Source organism: Pipistrellus hanaki (genome assembly GCF_964339955.1).
Source record: "Pipistrellus hanaki genome assembly, chromosome: 14".
Classification (NCBI taxonomy): Eukaryota; Metazoa; Chordata; class Mammalia; order Chiroptera; family Vespertilionidae; genus Pipistrellus; species Pipistrellus hanaki.
The window spans coordinates 46,714,290-46,733,902 of NC_140516.1; the positions used below are offsets into that span (position 1 = coordinate 46,714,290).

The following is a 19,613-nucleotide window of genomic DNA, read 5'->3' on the forward strand; positions in this document are numbered from 1 at the left end:
GGTGTTGGAAGTGAGGAGCCACGGCCCCTCTCGGGGTCACTTCACATCCAATGAGAAGCGGGTGCTTCTAGATTCAGGGTGCAGGTTCTCTGCCCCCACGGGCCAGATGCAGTGCCTGCCTGTCAGGTTGTCACTTAGAGGGGTGCCATCTCAGTGTGGAAGGCGTTCAGAGCAGTGGCTCAGGGTCCCTGTGCTGACCTGGGCTGCATAGCACTTGTCACCTCATTTGGGTGTGTGACGGGAGCTCACAGAGATCATGGCTGTTGCTTTTGTTCTCACCCCGGCCCTGTAGCCCATCAACATGCCCTCCGGCCTGCTGCTGGAAGCGCTCTGCATTTGCCTGTTGGCGGGAGGTAAGTTTTGGTTGGGGGGAAGAGGGCGAAGGCGTGGAGGGCTTTGAGTTGTGTCGCATCTTGTCCATGTTAACGTGGAAAGCTCTGCTGAATGCCTCTGTGTGTCTCCACTTCATGGCCACCTGCCTGGCCTAAGCCCCAACCCCTGAGGCTTGGGCCACTGTAACGGCCTCCTGACAGGCCCAGGTCTCGTCCAGCCCATTCTGCGCATAGCTACCATTTAAAAATGCAAAATTTGGCACATCTGGATCCCTCTCCACTTCTACCCCCGCCTGAAACCTTTCCCATATCTCTTAGCGGCCCAGCCTGATCAGACCCTCTCCCCACCCTTTGTGCTGCCAGTCCATACCCCTTCTGGCCCACACCCTCTCCCTCCTGCCGTAGGCCTCACCCCCACACTGCCACCCTGGGAACTCCTGCGCATCCTTCGGCACCCAGCACAGCTCCTGCTGGACCCCAGGTTGGGTCAGATCCTCTGTTAAAACCCCCTGTAGCCTTGGTTCCTCTGAAATGTAGCACTTAACACAGAGGAGAGTTTGTTTCCATGTGAATCTTTTGAAGTCAGTGTCCATCTTCTCCGCCAGATTAAACTCCATGAGAGGAAGAGCCTGCACAGTCTTCACTCACAGCTGTGGGCTGGCTTTGCCCGCAGTGACCGCCTCTGGTGTCTTCTCTTCTAGCGCCCCCTTCCCTCCCTCTTCAGGAAATCCACGTGAGCAGGGAGACCCTGGGGAAGATTGCAGCCGCCAGCAAAAGTAAGCCCATGTTTGTTTATTGTTGTGTTTTTTTTTTTAATTTTAAAAATATATATATTTTATTGATATTTTACAGAGAGGAAGGGAGAGGGATAGAGAGTTAGAAATATTGGTGAGAGAGAAACATCGATCCGCTGCCTCCTGCACAGCTCCTCCTGGATTTTTAAAGATAGTCACCTAGGGGTAGGTGTAAGGATGAAGTGAACAGTCCATATAACGGGTTTAAACAGTGCCCGGTGTGTGGGAAAGATGCGGTCAGTGCTGCTGGCATTGAACTCCTGGGTAACCTGACCTCATGCACTAGGGTGCCTGGCTGTGTGCCAGACCAGACTGTGGTCCCCGAGAGCTGGGACCAGGGCTCTTCAGGATCCCGCACTGGCCCAGCAGCCCCTGCAGCCATACAGCTCAAGTCAGTGCTGTCAGATTAGACTCTCCCGTTATCCCAGACCTTCACGGGAGAGTCTCGTTCTGAGCATCGTGCCCGTGTGGGCATGTACTTCCCGCTGCATAGGGGGCTGCCGCTGGCCTGGACCTTTCCCAGCATTCCTCCCTTCACTGACCTAAGAAGAGCAGCAGCTGACCCACCCTGGGTCCTTTCTGCCTCCTCTCTGCTTTGGGAGTGAGACCCTCTTGGGACCCCACTGCAAGGAGGTGTATGGTCACCCACCTGTCCCCTCTCCCCAGCTGCGTGGTGCTCTGCTGCGGTGGACGTCCTGTTCCTGATGGATGGCTCTCACAGCATCGGGAAAGGGAGCTTTGAAAGGGCCAAGCACTTCGCTGTCACGGTCTGCGACGCTCTGGACATCAACCCCGAGAGGGTGAGTGCACGCCTTGCTGCCTCTGTATTTAGGATGCCTTTGGTTGCAAGCGACAGAAGTCCAATCTTGAGCAGAAGAGGGCGCTGCTGGCTTGTGGAAGTGGAAAGACCCAGGGGGTGAATCATGGTTCCAGGCGCAGAGGGATCCAAGGGCTCGGCCCCCCTTTTTCTTCGTTCAGTTTTGCTTGTAACAGCTGGCTTCCTTCCCACCCATAGCAAAGCTGCCTTGCTTTGTCCTTGAAGCTAGGGACACCCGTAAAAAGAACGCGGACTTCCTTCCCTGCATCTGTCAGAAGTCCCAGGGAAGGCTCTGATTGGGCAGGTATAGGCCACATGACAATCCCTCAACCAATCACAGTAGTTCCAGGGACTCCTGTGGCCAGACCTGGGGTGGTGGTGAACACGTGGATTTGGTTTCCCACTAGCAAGATGTCGTATTTGCACAATAGTGGGAAAGGGAGAGCACGTCACTACCTCCTGAGACTAGAATCTCAGTGCGAAGCGCAGCTCCTCCTATCCTCTTTGTTCGCTTGAAAGGAACTAGTCCTGCCTGAGTGATCCAGCCAGTGTGTTCACTTCTTGTTCTTCCTGGCTTCGCATGGTAGGCTTTAAGTGCCCGCAGAGTGTGCTAGCTGTGGCTCCGGTGTCCAAAAGGGGCATTTTGGAATGACTCCAATAGAAAAATGGGTGATGAACATGACAGACAATTCCCAGAAAATGGAATGCAAATTGCCCTTGGACATAGGAAATAGCAGTGGAATAGCAGTCAATGGAATAGCAAACCTCCGACGAGTATACCGGTGTTCACTGACTGTGTTAGCAACAACCCAAAGTTTGGTGGCACGCTGCCCTGGCCGGGCCCCAGGAAGCTGCCGTTCTCACCCACTGCTGGCAGGAGTGTGCAGCCCCGACAGCATCCGTCAGCGTTACAAAGGCTTGTTCCCTTTCGCCCAGAACATTATTCTAAATATACTCCCACAGAGGGTTGTCCAAGATGACATTCCTGGGTTAATCCAAAGATTTAGGAGCAAAAGTGGCCTTTTATGGGGGCCGGATGTCCTCCAGAATGGCATGTCACGTTGAGAGAGGGAGCACATTCCCGGGACCTCAGGCAGCCTTGCAGAGCTATTGGAAGACACCGTAGCAGAGCAGCCTGGAAGTTCCAACTGTACAGTCAGCTCATCACAGACCCTAAAAGGGCCAGGGCCTAGGCCTGCGCCTGCGCCTGTGCCTGCTCAGTCTCCACCCTCTTCCACAGAGGGCTCTGCTTTTCAAAGGAAAGGATTCCCTATAGAATTCCACTAGTTATTCCTGGAGGAAGAGCCATAAAGATCCAACACTGTTGACCGTGGCATTGATGTTGTATGTCCTGAAGGGGATGGCCGAGAGATCTCAGCTGATGGCACGTTGGGAGAGAAGAGCTGTGTGGGTGACTAGAGGATGTTTACGGTTGAAGAAATAGGCTCAGAGAGTCTAAGTGACTGCCCAGGGCCACACAGCAACCTTAGAAGGAAGCTCAGTGTGGAAGAACTGGGCTCTTGACGCTCAGCTCGGGGCTTGTTTCAGGGGTCATTTGTTCCTACCCATTGGGTGGGATGAGGTGATGAGGGTCAGCCTTCACATCCTGCTGTCATATCGGAAGTGATAACATGGCATTGTGCGTCTGAGCGTGTGTGTGTGTGTGCATGTACGTGCCTGCCGGAGCATGTGTATGTATGACTGGGTTGTGTGTGTATGTGGAAGTGGAGGGTGCTGATGGAATTCAAGATTCTCAATGAGAAACAAAAACGTCATGGCTGGTGATGTTGCGAGTACCTGTCCCAACCCCCAGGGTCCCAGCGTTCAGGACACTTCATCCCAAGCCACATCTAGAACGTGGCGTTCGCAGGTTAGACATTGGCAAACCAGACAGTGCCCATGACAAGGAGTGGAACAGTGAGAGGCCTGGGAATTTCCAAATAGGAAACCTGGTTCTCATTTTCCAATGAAAGAGGGTTCAGAGTGGCTCCATGGTCTTAGGAGGGCGGAAGCTGGTGTGCATGGAGATACGTGTGGGCTTGGCCCCAGAGAAACCTCCTCACAGCCGGACTTGGTGTGCAGAGGAGTCGGGGGTCTGTGTCAGAGCGTGTGTGGGCAACCCGACTTCCCTGTGCTCCAGTCCATTGCTGGGATGCCAGTGAAGGGTTTTATTTGCATCTGGGCGGTTTCAGATGGTCCCTTGGCTTTGGGTTTTATGTTCTTTTTTTTTTTTAAGAAACAGTGGTATTAGAAGAATCATCGTTTATTTATTTATTTTATATTTTATTGATTTTTTACAGAATGGAAGGGAGAGGGATAGAGAGTTAGAAACATTAATAAGAAAGAAACATCTACCGGCTGCCTCCTGCACACTCCCCACTAGGGATGTGCCCACAACCAAGGTACATGCCCCTGACCAGAATTGAACCTGGGACTCCTCAGTCTGAAGGCCGACGCTCTATCCACTGGGCCAAACCGGTTAGGGCCGAGTTTTATGTTCTTGTGGCTGCATTTTTTTTTTTTTTTTTTTTTTTTTTTTTGTCTTCTGTTTTCTCCATGTATAGGAGATCTGATGTGTCATCTCTCCATTGTGCAAGAGATTTTACTTTCAGTAACTTCACTTTTCAGGAAGACATTTTCAAATCGCTATCATTAAGGCTTTTAGGGATGCTTGTTGTGGGGGTGGGTTTAAGGTGTTTGAAGTCTTCCTCTCAATACTTAAAAGCTGAGAAGTTAAAAAAAAAAAAAAGAAAAAAAAGAAAAAAAAAAAAAAGAAAAAAAAGAAAAAAAGGCGCAAGCTGTGAAGCTCACTTCCTGGCTGTCATGTGATGATTACAGCGGGGAGGTGAGACGTCTGGGCGGGCTGGCTTCTGAGCGGACAGTAAACTGAACATAAAAGGCAGCTCCTTTTGCTCCCAAACCATCAATTAAATGAAACGCCTCAGCCACGGGCTCACGCTGCTTGTATCTTGTTTTGAAGTTGCGTCCTTCCTGTTTAAATGCTCCCAAGTAAATGCACCCAGCTGGTTGGTCTTCGGGGAGGCTTTCTTTGAAACCACGCAATTCATTCCCATGCTTTAATTAAAAAAAAAAAAAAAAAAAAAAAAAAAAGACATCTAGTGAAAAGTGTCCCTCCTTTTCCCATTGGCTCACACGCTTCCCATTGGCTCGGAGCCCCTACCTGCTTTCTTGAGCATCCCTGCAGGATCACTCCATGCAAACACAAGCAATGCGTGCATAGGTTCTCATTCCTCCCTCCCCCTTTTATGCAAAGAGTAGCATGTGGTGCACACTGTTCCGTTCCTTGCTTTATTCCCTTCTCATGTCTTAGAAATGTTTCCATGTCTAAGTACCTTGCGCCTGGCAGGCATTCGGTACATGTGAGCAAAGACATGTTCTCAGCTCAGCCGAGCGAAGTGCCAGCATGGGGGTCGAGGGGATGGAGGCGGAGTGGTGGGTGTCAGTGCAGACACGGGCAGATTGCACTGTTTCCTTCCAGATCCTTCTCCTGGCCTCGGGAACCTTTTCCTGGGGAGACCGGAGGCAGCTCTGGCTCTGGGGATTGTTGAACTGGCCGGAGACGGGGTTGGATCGTTGGCCTTTCTCATCCTATCTTTCCTCTGAGGAATGCGTGTGACTGACCCGCTCTCAACCCCTGGGCCCTCTGTCTCCTCCTGCAGGTCAGGGTGGGAGCGGTCCAGTTCAGTTCCGCCCCTTGGCTGGAATTCCCCTTGGACTCCTTGGCAACCCAACAGGAAGTGAAGACGAAACTCAAGAGGATGGTTTTCAAGTACGTACGCTCGCTCTGCCCTGGGGAGGGTGCGGCTGGCTGCTCCGAAAACCGCCCTTGGAGGGTCTGGCCCTGCCCTTGGCCTCCCAGAGGGGCTGGGTGTCCAGAGTCCCCGCTGGGCTTGCTGGGTAATGAGAGCGCCCCCCTCAGGGCTGCCCCCATTATCAGGGGATGCCCCGGGTGGGAACTTAGGTGCTAGTTCAAAGAACTTTTTTTTTCATCCATCTCCCGCTAACACTACTCGCAGTTCCCTGTGATTGGCCTGAAAACCCATTGTGGCGAGTCCTTCTTTTCTGCCCGGTTGACACAGAGAGCCAGCAGGCCTCCCTCTGAGGGCTGGGACGAGCCTCCTTTTGTGGGGTTAGCAGAGATTCTGCAGTGGGATTCCAAACCTGCGGACAGTCCCTGTAACTGGCCAGTAAGGTTACAGACTCTTAGCATCCCAGTGAGCGGGGAGCATTGTAACGTGCCCTGACCTGGAAGCAAACTGCAGCCTCCCAGCACCTGAGCCTGACCTGGAGGCCATCTGCGGTGTGGGTTCTCACTGAGCTCGCTCATCTGCTCGCCCACCTCGGGAGGTGCTGAGCCGTAACAAGGGGATGGCACAGCGGTGGGTGGGGCGATGGGAGGTGGGTGGTAGACAGACGATGGGCGTTGTCAGCCCACAGCCACCCGTGGGGCAGACCCCGAGAGGGACACCATTGCCTAAACCCCAGAGCTGTGCGGGGGGCACCTTAAGGTCCCGGGAAACGTTCAGGTCTGTTCACCATGGTTGTGGCCTGGAGGGTGAGCATCTGTCGAGGTAGGAATAGCCACTTTGAGCTCCTGCCGGGGCCATGTGGCTGTCCCCGCTGACGGAGGAGCCACTGCCTGCCCACGGCCCCTCCCTGGATCACTAATTCACTTCTGTCTTTCCTCCCGGTGAGCTCAGAGGAGGGCCCACCGAGACGGGCCTCGCGCTGAAGGACCTCCTGCACAGAGGCTTCCCCGGGGGCAGGAACGGCTCCGTGCCCCGGGTCCTCATCGTCCTCACCGACGGCAGGTCCCAGGGACCCGTGGCGCTGCCGGCCAAGCAGCTGCAGGACAGCGGGGTCACCGTGTTTGCCGTGGGGGTGCGCTTTCCCAGGTGACGGCCTCCAGCACCCGGGCCAGCCCTGGGGGCTCAGCGAAGTGGCTTCCGTGGCCGTGTGTGTGTGTGTGTGTGTGTGTGTGTGTGTGTGTGTGTGTGTGTGGTGTATGTGTGGGATGTGTGAGTGTGTGTGTGGTGTGTTTGTGTGTGGGGTGTATGTGTGGGATGTGTCAGTGTGTGTGTGTGGTGTGTGTGTGGGGTGTGTGTGTGTGTCGTGTGTGGTGTGTGTGTGTGTGTGTGTGTGTGTGTGGTGTGTATGTGTGTGTGGGGGGTGTGTGTGTGTGTGTGTATGTGTGGTGTGTATGTGTGTGTGGGGTGTGTGTGTGTGTGTGTGTGTGGTGTGAGTGTGTGTGTGGGTGTATGTGTGGGGTGTGTGTGTAGTGTGTGGTGTGAGTGTGTGTGTGGTGTGTGTGTGTGTATGTGTGGTGTGTATGTGTGTGTGGGGTGTGTGTGTGTGTGTGTGTGTGTGTGTGGTGTGAGTGTGTGTGGGGGTGTGTGTGTGGGGTGTGTGTGTGTGTGTGTGTGGTGTGAGTGTGTGTGGGGGTGTATGTGTGGGGTGTGTGTGTAGTGTGTGGTGTGAGTGTGTGTGTGGTGTGTGTGTGTGTATGTGTGGTGTGTATGTGTGTGTGGGGTGTGTGTGTGTGTGTGTGTGTGTGTGTGGTGTGAGTGTGTGTGGGGGTGTGTGTGTGGGGTGTGTGTGTGTGTGTGTAAGTGTGGTGTGTATGTGTGTGTGGGGTGTGTGGTGTGAGTGTGTGTGTGTGTGGTGTATGTGTGTGTGTGGTGTGTGTGTGTGTGTGTGTGTATGTGTGGTGTGTGTGTGTGTGGGGGTGTATGTGTGGGGTGTGTGTGGTGTGTGTGTGGGGTGTGTGTGTGTGTGGGGGGGGGTGTGTGTGGGGTGTGTATGTGTGTGTGTGTGTGGTGTGAGTGTGTGGGGTGTGTGTGTAGTGTCTGTGGTGTGTGTGTGTGGGGTGTGTGTGTATGTGTGTGGGGGTGTGTGTGTGGGGTGTATGTGTGGGGTGTGTGTGTAGTGTCTGTGGTGTGTGTGTGTGTGGGTGTGGTGTGAGTGTGTGTGGTGTGTGTGTGTGTGTGGGTGTGGTGTGAGTGTGTGTGGGGGTGTATGTGTGGGGTGTGTGTGGTGTGTGTGTGTGTGGGGTGTGTGTGTGTGTGGGTGTGGTGTGAGTGTGTGGGGTGTGTGTGTAGTGTCTGTGGTGTGTGTGTGTGTGTGTTGCCCTCGGGCTAGAAGCCGGGAGGGCAGGCAGTGACAGGCCTGTACCATCGGCCGGCCCAGGTGGGAGGCGCTGCAGGTGCTGGCCAGCGCGCCGCGGGAGCAGCACGTGCTGATGGCCGAGCAGGTGGAGGCCGCCGCCAACGGGCTGTTCAGCGCCCTCCGCAGCTCCGCCGTCTGCGCCTTCGCCTCTCCAGGTGCGGCCTTCCAGGCTGGCCACGTCGCGTGGGGTGTCTGGGATGGAAGTGGGTGTGGGTGGGGAGGGTTCCCCAGCAGGAGGTAAGCACTCAGGGGCCTCCCCAAGGAGGGAGGGCGAGAGGCACAGGGTCCCACAGCCTCGGCCCCAGGGCTCTCTCCTGTGTCCAGCCTCCATGTGGGGTTCTCAGTGGGAACCTAGTGCTTGTCTCCATGGGGTCAAGGGGCCCAGGGCTTGGGAGCACATGGGGCCCCTGAACCTGTCCCCAGCTCGGGGGGGGGGGGGAATAATGGGGGGGGGGAGCCAAACTGGTGCCCCGCTGTGGTGAGCCAATGGACTCTGCAGCCCGGGGCCAGATGCCGGCATGCATAGTCGCCTAGAGTGAAGCGTGTTACAGAAAACACGCATGTGTGCACGGGGTGTGGAGCTGGGCAGGGCAGGGCCTGTGCAGAGGAGGTGCCCATAGACTGGCGCCCAGCAAGGGGCAGCACGGAGCCCTCCCCAGTGTGCTCTGCCCCGGGAGGCAGAAGGTGGCGGCGGGGCTGAGCGTGGTGGACCCCAGCCGGGGAGCAGGCGTAACCCTGTCTTCTCCGTCGGGTGGACACAGACTGCAGGGTCCAGCCTCACCCCTGTGAGCGCAAGTCGCTGGAGACGGTCCGGGAGCTTGTGGGCAGCAGCCTGTGCTGGAGAGGATCGCGGGGGACCGAGGGTGTGCTGGCGGCACCCTGCCCCTTCTTCAGGTTTGTCCTGTGGTCTGGGGTCCGAGCTCAAGGGCAAGGCCTGGGTGTGATGGAGGTCCCCAAGGCCAAGCACTCAGGAGCTGTGGGGTCTGGAGGAGTGCGGGGCTGGGGGGAACCGGGTCAGAGCATCGGGGTATAAGGGGGGTCATTGACACACACCACCTGGGTGCCCAGGGTGAGCGAGGGTGGCAGGGTCACAACCATTCTGGAGGCTGGTAAGGGGGCCATAAGCCGGTCCTTCAGGGCCGTGCTCTGGACCTGGGAGGGTGACCTGGTGACTTGGTTCCTCTGAGCACCCGTCTCCACGTTTATGGGGGCCTGAGCGAGGCAAAAGGCCTAGATCCCGGGTGATTCGTGTGGTGGTCCAGGGGGATACTGGGATCCTCAGGGCCAGAGCTCAGGCATTCTAGAGCAGCGGTCACCAACCTTTCGGACCTCATGGGCCACCAGTGGCCCCTAGACATCCCAACCACTGTTCTAGACGCCTGCTGCCTAGCCGGCAGCCCGGCCCTCACAATCCCTGGCCTGTCCTTCGGCACGGCCCACACCCCCTGCAGGACCGCCCTGGGCCAGTCTCCTTCCCTCTCCACTGCGGCTCAAGGGTCCCAGTTGAAAACTATAGCTAGAGTTACCATCTAGAACAGGGGTCTTCAAACTACGGCCCGCGGGCCACATGCGGCCCGCAGAGGAGTCTGATCCTGCCTGCCAGGTTTTTTGGGCAGTGAGCGCAGCCGAGGTGTTACAGTAGGAATTAGTAGTTCATATAGTCCGGCCCTCCAGCTCTCTGAGGGACCGTGATCTGGCCCCCACTTTAAAAAGTTTGAGGACCCCTGATCTAGAAGAAGGAACTGAAGACCAGGGGAGGAAAGTAACTTGCCTGGGGTCACACAGCCAGCTGGCCCCAGAAAGGAACTGGTAATAGAATATTCTCACCGCTGAGTTTGGAACACAGATATCTCTAACTTCTGATAGCCAATGTACATTATCTTTTTTTTTTTTTTTTTTAATTGTCTCTGGGTAGCAGATAGAAGCTGGGGTAGACAGAAAACAAGGAAGTCTCTCTTGACTGGCGTCTGCATTGGAATTTTATACCAGCTTCATTGGCTTTTTAAAAAAATATATACATATTTTTATTGATTTCAGAGAGGAAGGGAGAGGGGGAGAGAGATAGAAACATCAATGATGAGAGAGAATCATTGATCGGCTGCCTCCTGCACATCCCCTACTGGGGACGGAGCCTGCAACCCGGGCATGTGCCCTTGATGGGAATCAAACCCGGGACCCTTCAGTCTGCAGGCTGATGCTCTATCCACTGAGCCAAACCAGCTAGAGCAGCTTTGTGTTCTAAGTAACCTTCCACGGTGTCTGCCCTCCTGTTAACCTTGTGATCTCTACTGTCCCTGTGCTTGGATTGCAGCTGGAAAAGAGTATTCTTAACCCACCCCGCCACCTGCTACAGGACCACCTGCCCAGGTACAGTCCGCCCCTTGGATTCCCCTGCTCGGCCTGGGCCCCGGGACGAGGCTGGTGTCTTACCTGTTGTGGGCCGCTGGCTTCGTGTCGGGCTCTGTCCTAAGACTTCCCGTGGATGAGTTCATGCAATCCCCTCCGGGCCAGCTCTGGCATCACCTTTTCAGCTGAGGATACTGGAGCTGAGAGGGGCTGGGGAGGTGCCTGAGGGAGTGGAGGTGGCACTTTCCTTCACTCCAGGGTCCTAAGGCTCACCTGGTGGCTGTGCAGCCTGCAGAGACTATTCCATACGTGTCGAACGTAAGGAACAGCGCCATCCCTATCTTGAGACACCCATGCTGCTGGCTTCCTGGTACCGAGACCTTCGCCCCATCCAGCTCAGGTCTAGCACCAGTTCATCGCTGTGGCCCCTGGGGGTCCCGCCCCCTCGCAGCTGGGGCTTGTTCTGGCTTGTTGTGTTCGTTCTCTGCGGCTCAAACAACAGAGATGTATTTTCTAACAGTTCTGGAGGATGCGGGCCCAAGGTCAAGGTGTCGGCCAGTCCTGTTTCTTCTCTGCCCTCTGCTTGGCTTGCAGATGGTCATTTTCTCCCTGTGGCCTCACACGGCCTCTGCTTCATGCACGGCCCTTCCTAGTGTCTCCTCCTCTAAGGACATTATTCGTATTGGATTAGGACCCACCCTATGACCTCAATTAGACTTAATTTCCTCTTTATTTTCATTTTTAAAAAAATATATATTTTATTGATTTTTCACAGAGAGGAAGAGAGAGGGATGGAGAGTTAGAAACATCGATGAGAGAGAATCATCAATCAGTTGCCTCTTGCACACCCCCTACTGGGGATGTGCCCGCAACCAAGGTACATGCCCTTGACCGGAATCGAACCCGGGACCTTTCAGTCCCCAGGCCGACGCTCTATCTACTGAGCCAAACTGGTTCTGGCTAATTTGCTCTTTAAAAGGCCTATCTCCAAATACAGTCACATGCAGAGGTATTGAGGGTTGGGATGTCTACACAGGAAGGGGCGGGGGGGGAATCACTTAATTCCATCCATAACAGCTAGGCCCCATTGTCATGGCCCCATGAGAGCAGGTCATTCACAGGGGGCCTCACCAAGCTCACCATCAAGTGTCCTTTGCCACCCACACCCAGCCCCTCCTCTGCGCACCCCACTTTCTTCCCCCCTTTGCTGTAGGTGTTGCAGCTAGTTTCCTGGTGGTTCCCGGGGAGTGGGGCAGGGTGGCCTGCGGGACTTGCGCCTGTGGACCGACATGCTGGGCCATTCACGGGCATCTCTCTGCCAGGCCCCTGTGACTCGCAGCCTTGCCAGAACGGAGGCACGTGTGTTCCAGAAGGACTGGACAGGTACCACTGCCTGTGCCCGCCGGCCTTCAGGGAGGAGGCTAACTGTGGTACGTGTGCACGGGACCTTCAACATGGGCCACTGGGGAGGGGTGGCGTCCTGGGTCCCCTGGCTCGCCCCTCACCCTGGAGCTATGAGGAGGAAACTGGCCCTTGAGTTGAGAGCCACCCACTTACTAAGGGCCCCGTGCTGTGGTGTCATGGGATTCGGCCTCTGAGTCTCCGTGAACGGAGCTCTGGGTGGGACAGTGGCTCCTGGCTCGTTAGCTTCCGAATGGTCACTGCTTGACACCTGAGCATCGCTGAGCCCAGCTGCAGGCGGGAGCCAGCCCAGCTTGGACCTGGTGCTGGGCGGAGCCCCTTCTTTAGGAAGGGGAGCCTCAACCCTGTGTTTGTGTGTGTGTGTGTGTGTGTGTGTGTGTTTTAGATTTACTTTTTTTAAAAAAAATTTTTTTATTGATTTTTAACAGGAAGGTAGAGGGATAGAGAGAAACAACAATGAGAGAGAGACATCGATCAGCTGTCTCCTACGCACCCCTTACTGGGGATGTGCCCACAACCAAGGTACATGCCCTTGACCGGAATCGAACCTGGGACCTTTCAGTCCGCAGGCCGACGCTCTATCCACTGAGCCAAACCGGTTTCAGTGTGTTTCCTTTTTGGTTTTAAAGGTATGAAATAGAGGCTGCACCTCCTAGGGCTGTTGGGAGCTTGGAATCAGATTATGTACAGGATGGAGCAAAAGTAGGTTTATCGTAGTTCATATGGGAAAGCAATACAATCATTAGTACACCACCATATAGGAATGAACCCTGTTTTGTGCACTCACCACTGTAAACCTACTTTTGCCCCTCCCTCTATGTTAAGCGCTGGGCACGCTGCCTCAGCACGAAGTAGGGGCTTGTTTAAAGACTTCTATAAAAATGTCGTGCTGGGTCCATTGGAGATGGACACGGAAGACCCTCTGACTCACAAGCCCCACAAAAGGCAGCTCCAGAAAGACCGATCTGAGTGTCGAAGGCCGAGCCGAGAGCTGTCTGTTTTCACAGAGGAAGGAGCGTAGCTGCAGGATTTCCCAAACAGGACACAAGAGGCACTAACTGTAATGGGGGGGTGGGGGGTGGTTATAGAAAAGGTTGCATGTCCATTTTTAACAATATATATTTTTATTGATTTCAGAGAGGGAGAGAGAAACACCCATGATGAAAATCACTGATAGGCTGCCTCCTGCACGCCCCCTACTGGGGATCGAGCCCACAACCTGGGCATGTGCCCCGACTGGGAATTGAACTGTGACCTCCTGGTTCATGGGTCGATGCTCAACCATGAAGCCACTCCGGTTGGGCTACATGTTAGATTTTAAGCAGTGGCTGGGTAGAGACCCCTAGCAAGACCCAGAGGGAGACTCTGTGATGTGCAGTGGTCATAGCCCCTGCAGCCTGTGTCTACCCCGTCTCCCTCCACTTGTCCCCCGCCCTTGGGAGAGAGGTTTCTGCTGCCCGGTGTGGTGCTTGGGCCTCTCGGCTGGGACGGTGGCCTGCACGTCCCTGGTCGCCACAGCCTGACGGCCGCTGTGGTGTCGGCAGCCCCGACGCTGAGCCTGCCGTGCAGAATCGACGTCCTCTTCCTGCTGGCCGGCTCGGCGGGCACCACGCCGGAGGGCTTCCAGCGGGCCAAGGCCTTTGTGCGGCGGTTTGCCCAGGCGTCGCTGAACGAGGACTCTCGGGCCCGCGTGGGTGTGGCCCGGTACAGCGGGGAGCTGGAGGTGGCCGTGCCCGTGGGCGAGTACCTGGACGTGCACGACCTGGTGCGGAGCCTCGATGCCATCCCCTTCGGCGGCGGCGGCGCCACGCTGACGGGCAGGGCCCTGCGGCAGGCGGCGGAGCGCGGCTTCGGGAGCTCCAGGACCGGCCTGGACCGGCCCCGCCGGGTGGTGGTGCTGCTCACCGAGTCGCCCTCCGAGGACGAGGTGGCCGGGCCGGCGCGCCACGCGAGGGCTCGGGAGCTGCTGCTGCTGGGCCTGGGCAGCGAGGCCGTGCGGGCAGAGCTGGAGGAGATCACGGGCGGTCCTGAGCACGTCATGGTCTACGCCGACAGGCAGGATCTGTTCAACCAGATCCCGGAGCTACAGGGGAAGCTGTGCAGCCGGCCACGGCCAGGTGAGACCCAGGTGCCTGTGCCCAGAGCAGCCTGGGCCGGACCCAGGGCCAATGGCCAGGGGCAGCCCTTCCTTCTGCTGCTACCACTGAGCCAAGGCCTGTATCTAGGGGCTGGGGCCACTTTCAGTAATGTGGGACCAATAATAGCCCCTCCTAGTGGGCTTTTGTGAGGTTTAAGCAAGACAAGCAGCGTGCACAGAGTATGCACGCAGGGCATCTCGGTTGTTGCTATTGATTAATACTCATTTATTGTTATTAACGTGGAGCTCCGATCTCCCGAGATGCTGTGGAAGGGCAGCTCTCCAGCTTCCTAGATGGGAGCCCACAGTACATTCCCACCATGTACAAGCATGCATGTGCACAACTGGAACAGGCAGTTCCTGGAGCGATGCCCTAGCTACCTGAAGAATGTTCTAGAATTTCCTGTTGAGCTGCACAACCCACTCAGTGGATTTTGTGGCCCACCGTTGGGTGTGCCCTGGAGCAGCGGTCGCCAACCAGTGGACCCCCGGTGGTCCGTGAGGTCCGAAGGGCTGGCGACCGCTGCTCTGGAGACCACTGCCCCCGTGGAGCAGACATTCCCATTGGAGGCGGGCCTTGGCCCCGTGGAGAGGGGCGGCAGCTGAGACACATCCTTGCAGTGGAGTTGCTGCCACAAAGGGTCCCCAGAGCTCAGCGGCTTACACAGGATCCAGGGGTCCTCAAACTTTTTAAAGTGGGGGCCAGATCACAGTCCCTCAGAGAGCTGGAGGGCCGGACTATATGAACTACTAATTCCTACTGTAACACCTCGGCTGCGCTCACTGCCCAAAAAACCTGGCGGGCCGGATCAGACTCCTCTGCGGGCCGCATGTGGCCCACGGGCCGTAGTTTGAAGACCCCTGGGATAGACCTTTACTTCTCTCGTAACCATTCCAGGGCGAGCAGCCTGAGCCAGCAAGGCGGATTGGCAGCCCTGTGGTTCTGCCTCCAGGTCCCAGGTCTGTCACTGTTTCTCGGGGGGGGGGAAGGGAAGCAGCTTCCTTCTGAGGGTGTCACTTGGAAATGGCACAGTGTCTTCCAACCATATCCCATCAGCTAGCACTCAGACACCACACCACATGGAGCTGCCAGGATGAGGCCTAGCCAGGCGCTCCCATGAGCTGTCGCTATTCTAGCTGAGGGTGAGGGCAGCACCTGCCGTGGACAGACGGCGGACTGGCTGTCCCCACCGAGCTGGCCCGGTCCCGCCCGAGGGGGGCCCAGCCTGGCAGACCTGCCCCCTGAGGCTCTCCCGCTTCCTCCGCAGGCTGCCGGGCACAGTCGCTGGACCTGGTCTTCATGCTGGACGCCTCGGCCTCCGTGGGGCCCGAGAACTTCGCCCGGATGCTGAGCTTCGTGAGGAGCTGCACCCTCCAGTTCCACGTGAACCCCGACGTGACGCAGATCGGCCTGGTGGTGTACGGCGGCCGGGTCCGGACGGCCTTCGGGCTGGACAGCCACGCCGCCCGCCCCGCCGTGCTGCGGGCCACCGGCCAGGCCCCCTACCTGGGCGGAGCGGGCTCGGCGGGCACAGCCCTGCTGCACGTCCACGACCGGGTGATGACCGTCCAGGGGGGCGCCCGGCCCGGGGTCCCCAAAGCCGTGGTGGTGCTCACGGGGGGCCGAGGGGTGGAGGGTGCCGCCGTGCCCGCCCAGAAGCTCAGGGACAACGGCGTCTCGGTGCTGGTGGTGGGCGTGGGGCCCGTCCTGAGCGAGGCGCTGCGCAGGCTCGCGGGCCCCCGCGACGCCCTGATCCACGCGGCGGCCTACACCGACCTGCGGTTCCACCGGGACGCGCTCATCCAGTGGCTCTGCGAGGGTGAGTGGGCGAGCCCGCGCCATGCAGCTGCCTCCAAGGGGGCACCTGGGCCTGACCCTCCGGGGGCGTCTCACAGGGATCACGGCTCCTCCTGGCTCTGGGCGCTTCCCAAGGGCCGGGTTCCATGCTAAGTCCGTGCTGAGTCCTGTGGCAGGCACACCATCCTTTTTTAATGTTCAGGGTACAGAAAGTTTAGCACATACCCCACCCCAAACCTGAGAGCGTATCCACACCATTTATTCTTTATTTATTTTTAAAATATATATATATTTTTAATTTTCTACAGAGAGGAAGAGAGAGGGATAGTTAGAAACATCGATGAGAATCATCTATCAGTTGCCTCCTGCACACTCCCCACTGGGGATGTGCCCGCAACCAATGTACATGCCCTTGACCGGAATCGAATCTGGGACCTTTCAGTCAGCAGGCCAACGCTCTATCCACCGAGCCACACCGGTTCCGGCATATCCACACCACTTAAACAGAAGATGTCGCTAGACCCAGAGATCCCCCGAGGTTGGCACTGACCTTGGTTGTGAATGCCAGAGCGGGGGGCCAGCAGCCAGGCCAGCCTGACTCAAAGGCTTCCTTTTGCCAGTGACATCCTTCCCGCCTTGTTTAAATTTACTGATTGGTTTTTAGGGAGAGAGAGCCGAAGGGAGAGGGATAGAGAGAAACATCATTGATCGGCTGCCTCCTGCATGCCCCATCCTGGGGATAGAGCCCGCAGCCCGGACATGTGCCCTGCCCAGGAATCGAACCAGTGACTTCTGGGTTCATGGGTTGATGCCTAACCACTGAGTAACCTGACCAGGCCATCCCTCCCGCCTTTTTAAAAGTATGTGGCCGTTGTGAGAACAGTAGGCGGTGCTAAGAGCCTCACACCTCCTAGAAAAAGTCTCCGTACGCTTGTGGGAGGGCTGGGTGGAGGGTGGTCTCTGAGCTAGCCACGCAGTGGGGAGCACCCACCACGTGCTCCCCTGTGGCTCCCAGGCCCACGTCAGCACTAAGGCCTGTGAGATGCTCCCCGAGTGGCCTTAGAGGAGGGGTCTTCAGGGCTGACCCAGGCTGGGCCTCCTGGGCCCGTGCTTTCTTGCAGAAGCCAGCCGGCCCGTGAACCTGTGCAAACCCAGCCCGTGCATGCACGAGGGCACCTGCGTCCTGCGGGGCGGGAGCTACCTCTGCGCCTGCCGGGACGGCTGGGAGGGCCCGCACTGTGAGAGCCGTGAGTGGCCAGGGCCCCGCGTGGGCGAGCTGGGGGCGGTGTTCCGAGACCGGCCGAGCCCTGGAGAGTCTGCTGAGGGCAGGTTCCAGGGTGCTGGCTCCACGGAAGGAATCCTAGCATCCTCTGTTCATTCGCACAAGAAGCAAGTAGCCGGGACCTTCTGGGTCCCCGGCATCGTTCTGGGTGGGGGGACATGGACAGGGAGAATGTCTGATCTTGTGGGAGCCTCCATGTGCGGGGGGAGGCAGACAGGAAATAAGCACAACAAAGTCACGGACTGGGAGGGAGGCCTCGGTCAGGAGCCCCGTGGATGCAGAGTGACTGAGAGACGAGGACCCCAATGCAGGAAGGTGGGTGGATGCGGTGGAAGCTGGTGGGAGTTTTGTTTTGTTTTGTTTTTTAAAATATATTTTATTGACTTTCTTTACAGAGAGGAAGGGAGAGAGATAGAGTTAGAAACATCAATGAGAGAGAAACAACCATCAGCTGCCTCCTGTACAACCCCTACTAGGGATGTGCCCGCAACCAAGGTACATGCCCTTGACCGGAATCGAACCTGGGACCCTTCTGTCCGCAGGCCGACGCTCTATCCACTGAGCCAAACCGGTTACGGCTGGGAGTTCTTTTTTTGAGCGTTTCTACTTGCTCAGTGAAGTGGGAGGAATCAGCTGAGCGTGAAGATGGAGAGGAGGCGGTGCAGGAGGTTGGCGGAGAGAGAAGTAGCCATCTGAGAGAGAGGGGACCAGACTAAGGTCCTAGAGGAGGACTGCTGGGCAGCATTGCGGGCCCACCTGGGGCTCCTGTTAGGATTTTAAAGTTAGAACCAAAGGCAGTTCCCCTGGGAGCCTGGGGGCCTCGGCCATGGCAGAGGTGGGCTTCCCCAGGCGGGCAGTGACTCTGAAGGGCCCTCAGGTAGGGCCTTTGGTCTGGCATCTTCTGCTTGTTCTTAACCCACAGCCAAGACGGGGGGGGGGGGGGCGGGGGGGGGCACAGGGCTGCTGGCAGGGTGAGGACAGACACTCAGGTCCTCACGGTTCGCTTCTTCGCAGGGGCCTTGCGAGGAGATGCCCTCAGGACAGGAGGGCGGCCGCCCAGCCCGTCCCAGCCACTCCGGAGGCCTGGGCACCCTGGACGCTGAGGAGGTACCGGCCCTCGGCGGAGCATCCTCTTGGGAGTCCCCCGAGCGCCTGCCTCCAGCTCTGTCCGGAGCCCGCCCGCCCGCCCGTCCGCCTTCCTCACCCGGGAGCAGAGATGTCCCAGCTGCAGACGGCTCTGCTCAGGGACCCGGTCGCAGCTGATTTCACTCCTCAATGATGGTGTTGGAAACTCTGGATGTGTAAGTCAATATTTTCTTTCTAGCTGTGCCCTGTGGAGCTTGTCATCTGTCCCTTTCCCCTGAGGAGAAAGAGGTGCCTGGACACTTCTGATGGCCAGTGTTGGGACAGCGATGCCCAAAAGGAGGCAGAGACTATGGTGTCACTCGGACCACCGAAGCGATGGCAATTCGAGGTGGAGCAAGTGCAGAACTTTTTCTTTCCCCAAAGACGTCCTCGATGCGTTCGTGGTGTTTGTTTGAAAAGGGGCTTGAGCGGCATTTGTGACCTCTGGTGACTGGCTCTTTGGGGGGGGTAGAGACGGGGAAAGGCCCAGACTGGACCCGTGATGGACTAACCAGCTGGTGTGGCTGAGTGTGCAAACAGCCCCGGGGGGCCGCGTTCTCCTTTAGAGCTTCCTTGGAGCGGGTGTTAACTGTGGGGCGTTTACTGAGTGCTTTTCTTCCTGTCCTTTTAGAGCGGGGGTGCAAAGAGCAATGGGATTCTTAAACTCCACAAATAGAGAATAAAGAAACCTAGAACGGTTTTGCTTTTCCCTGTGTAGTTTTTAAAGGGTTTTAAGAAACGAGGTTGGTTCTTCACAGGCGTGTTGGTATCGGTATGGCACATTTCCCGGTGAACCGGGCGCGCCTCACCCGGCCTGTTCAGGCACCGGTCCTCCCCGTCGGTTGTGGCTGTGTTGTTTTGAGTTCAGTTTTCAGGGGAAACGGTTGCAGAGCCCTCGCTGCAGTCCAGACTCTTGATTGGAGCTTTTCTCTTTGCTCTTCGATAACGCAATGCTCTCTCTACCAAGGGTCACGGCTATCTCGACTGAAATGCCACTGAGCTTCCTGGGTACCTCCACCCTGGTTACCTCCACGGCGCTGTCAGACGGCAGAAATAAAAAGCCAGGGGTGCCCAGGCTATTGCGATAGTTGCTTGTGTTCAGGATATTTTCAGCCCAGTCATTATGCTGGCCTTGGAGGAAGGTGACAGAGCGAGGCCCCAGGTCTACCTAGCAGGGGCCGATGCTGGAGAAACTTATAAGAATCTGTTGTCTTGAAAATTCTCAGCGGTTTTGTCACTTTAGAGCAGTGGTTCTCAACCTTCCTAATGCCGCGACCCTTTGATACAGTTCCTCATGAGGTGGTGACCCCCAACCATAAAACACAGATATTTACATTACGACTCATTAACAGAAGCAAAATGACAGTTAGGAAG

General features: G+C 56.8%; 1 protein-coding gene across 2 annotated transcripts; it reads left to right on the forward strand.

Annotated features, from left to right (window-relative positions):
* Positions 1-301: 301 nt before the first annotated feature.
* On the forward strand, positions 302-19,593 carry VWA2 (von Willebrand factor A domain containing 2; the record flags this gene model as incomplete). 2 transcript variants are annotated; one of them, XM_084903593.1, is made up of 13 exons in its annotated part: positions 302-353; positions 1,034-1,108; positions 1,793-1,926; positions 5,624-5,733; positions 6,665-6,859; positions 8,151-8,284; positions 8,891-9,023; positions 10,441-10,496; positions 11,798-11,905; positions 13,442-14,014; positions 15,303-15,854; positions 16,954-17,079; positions 18,129-19,593. In XM_084903593.1, the coding sequence occupies 13 exons, from the start codon at positions 302-304 to the stop codon at positions 18,215-18,217; spliced, it is 2,337 nt and encodes a 778-aa protein (XP_084759719.1). In that variant the 3' UTR covers positions 18,218-19,593. The 2 variants fall into 2 exon arrangements, with proteins under 2 accessions (XP_084759719.1, XP_084759718.1); XM_084903592.1 differs by having other exon boundaries at positions 16,954-18,272.
* Positions 19,594-19,613: the final 20 nt, after the last annotated feature.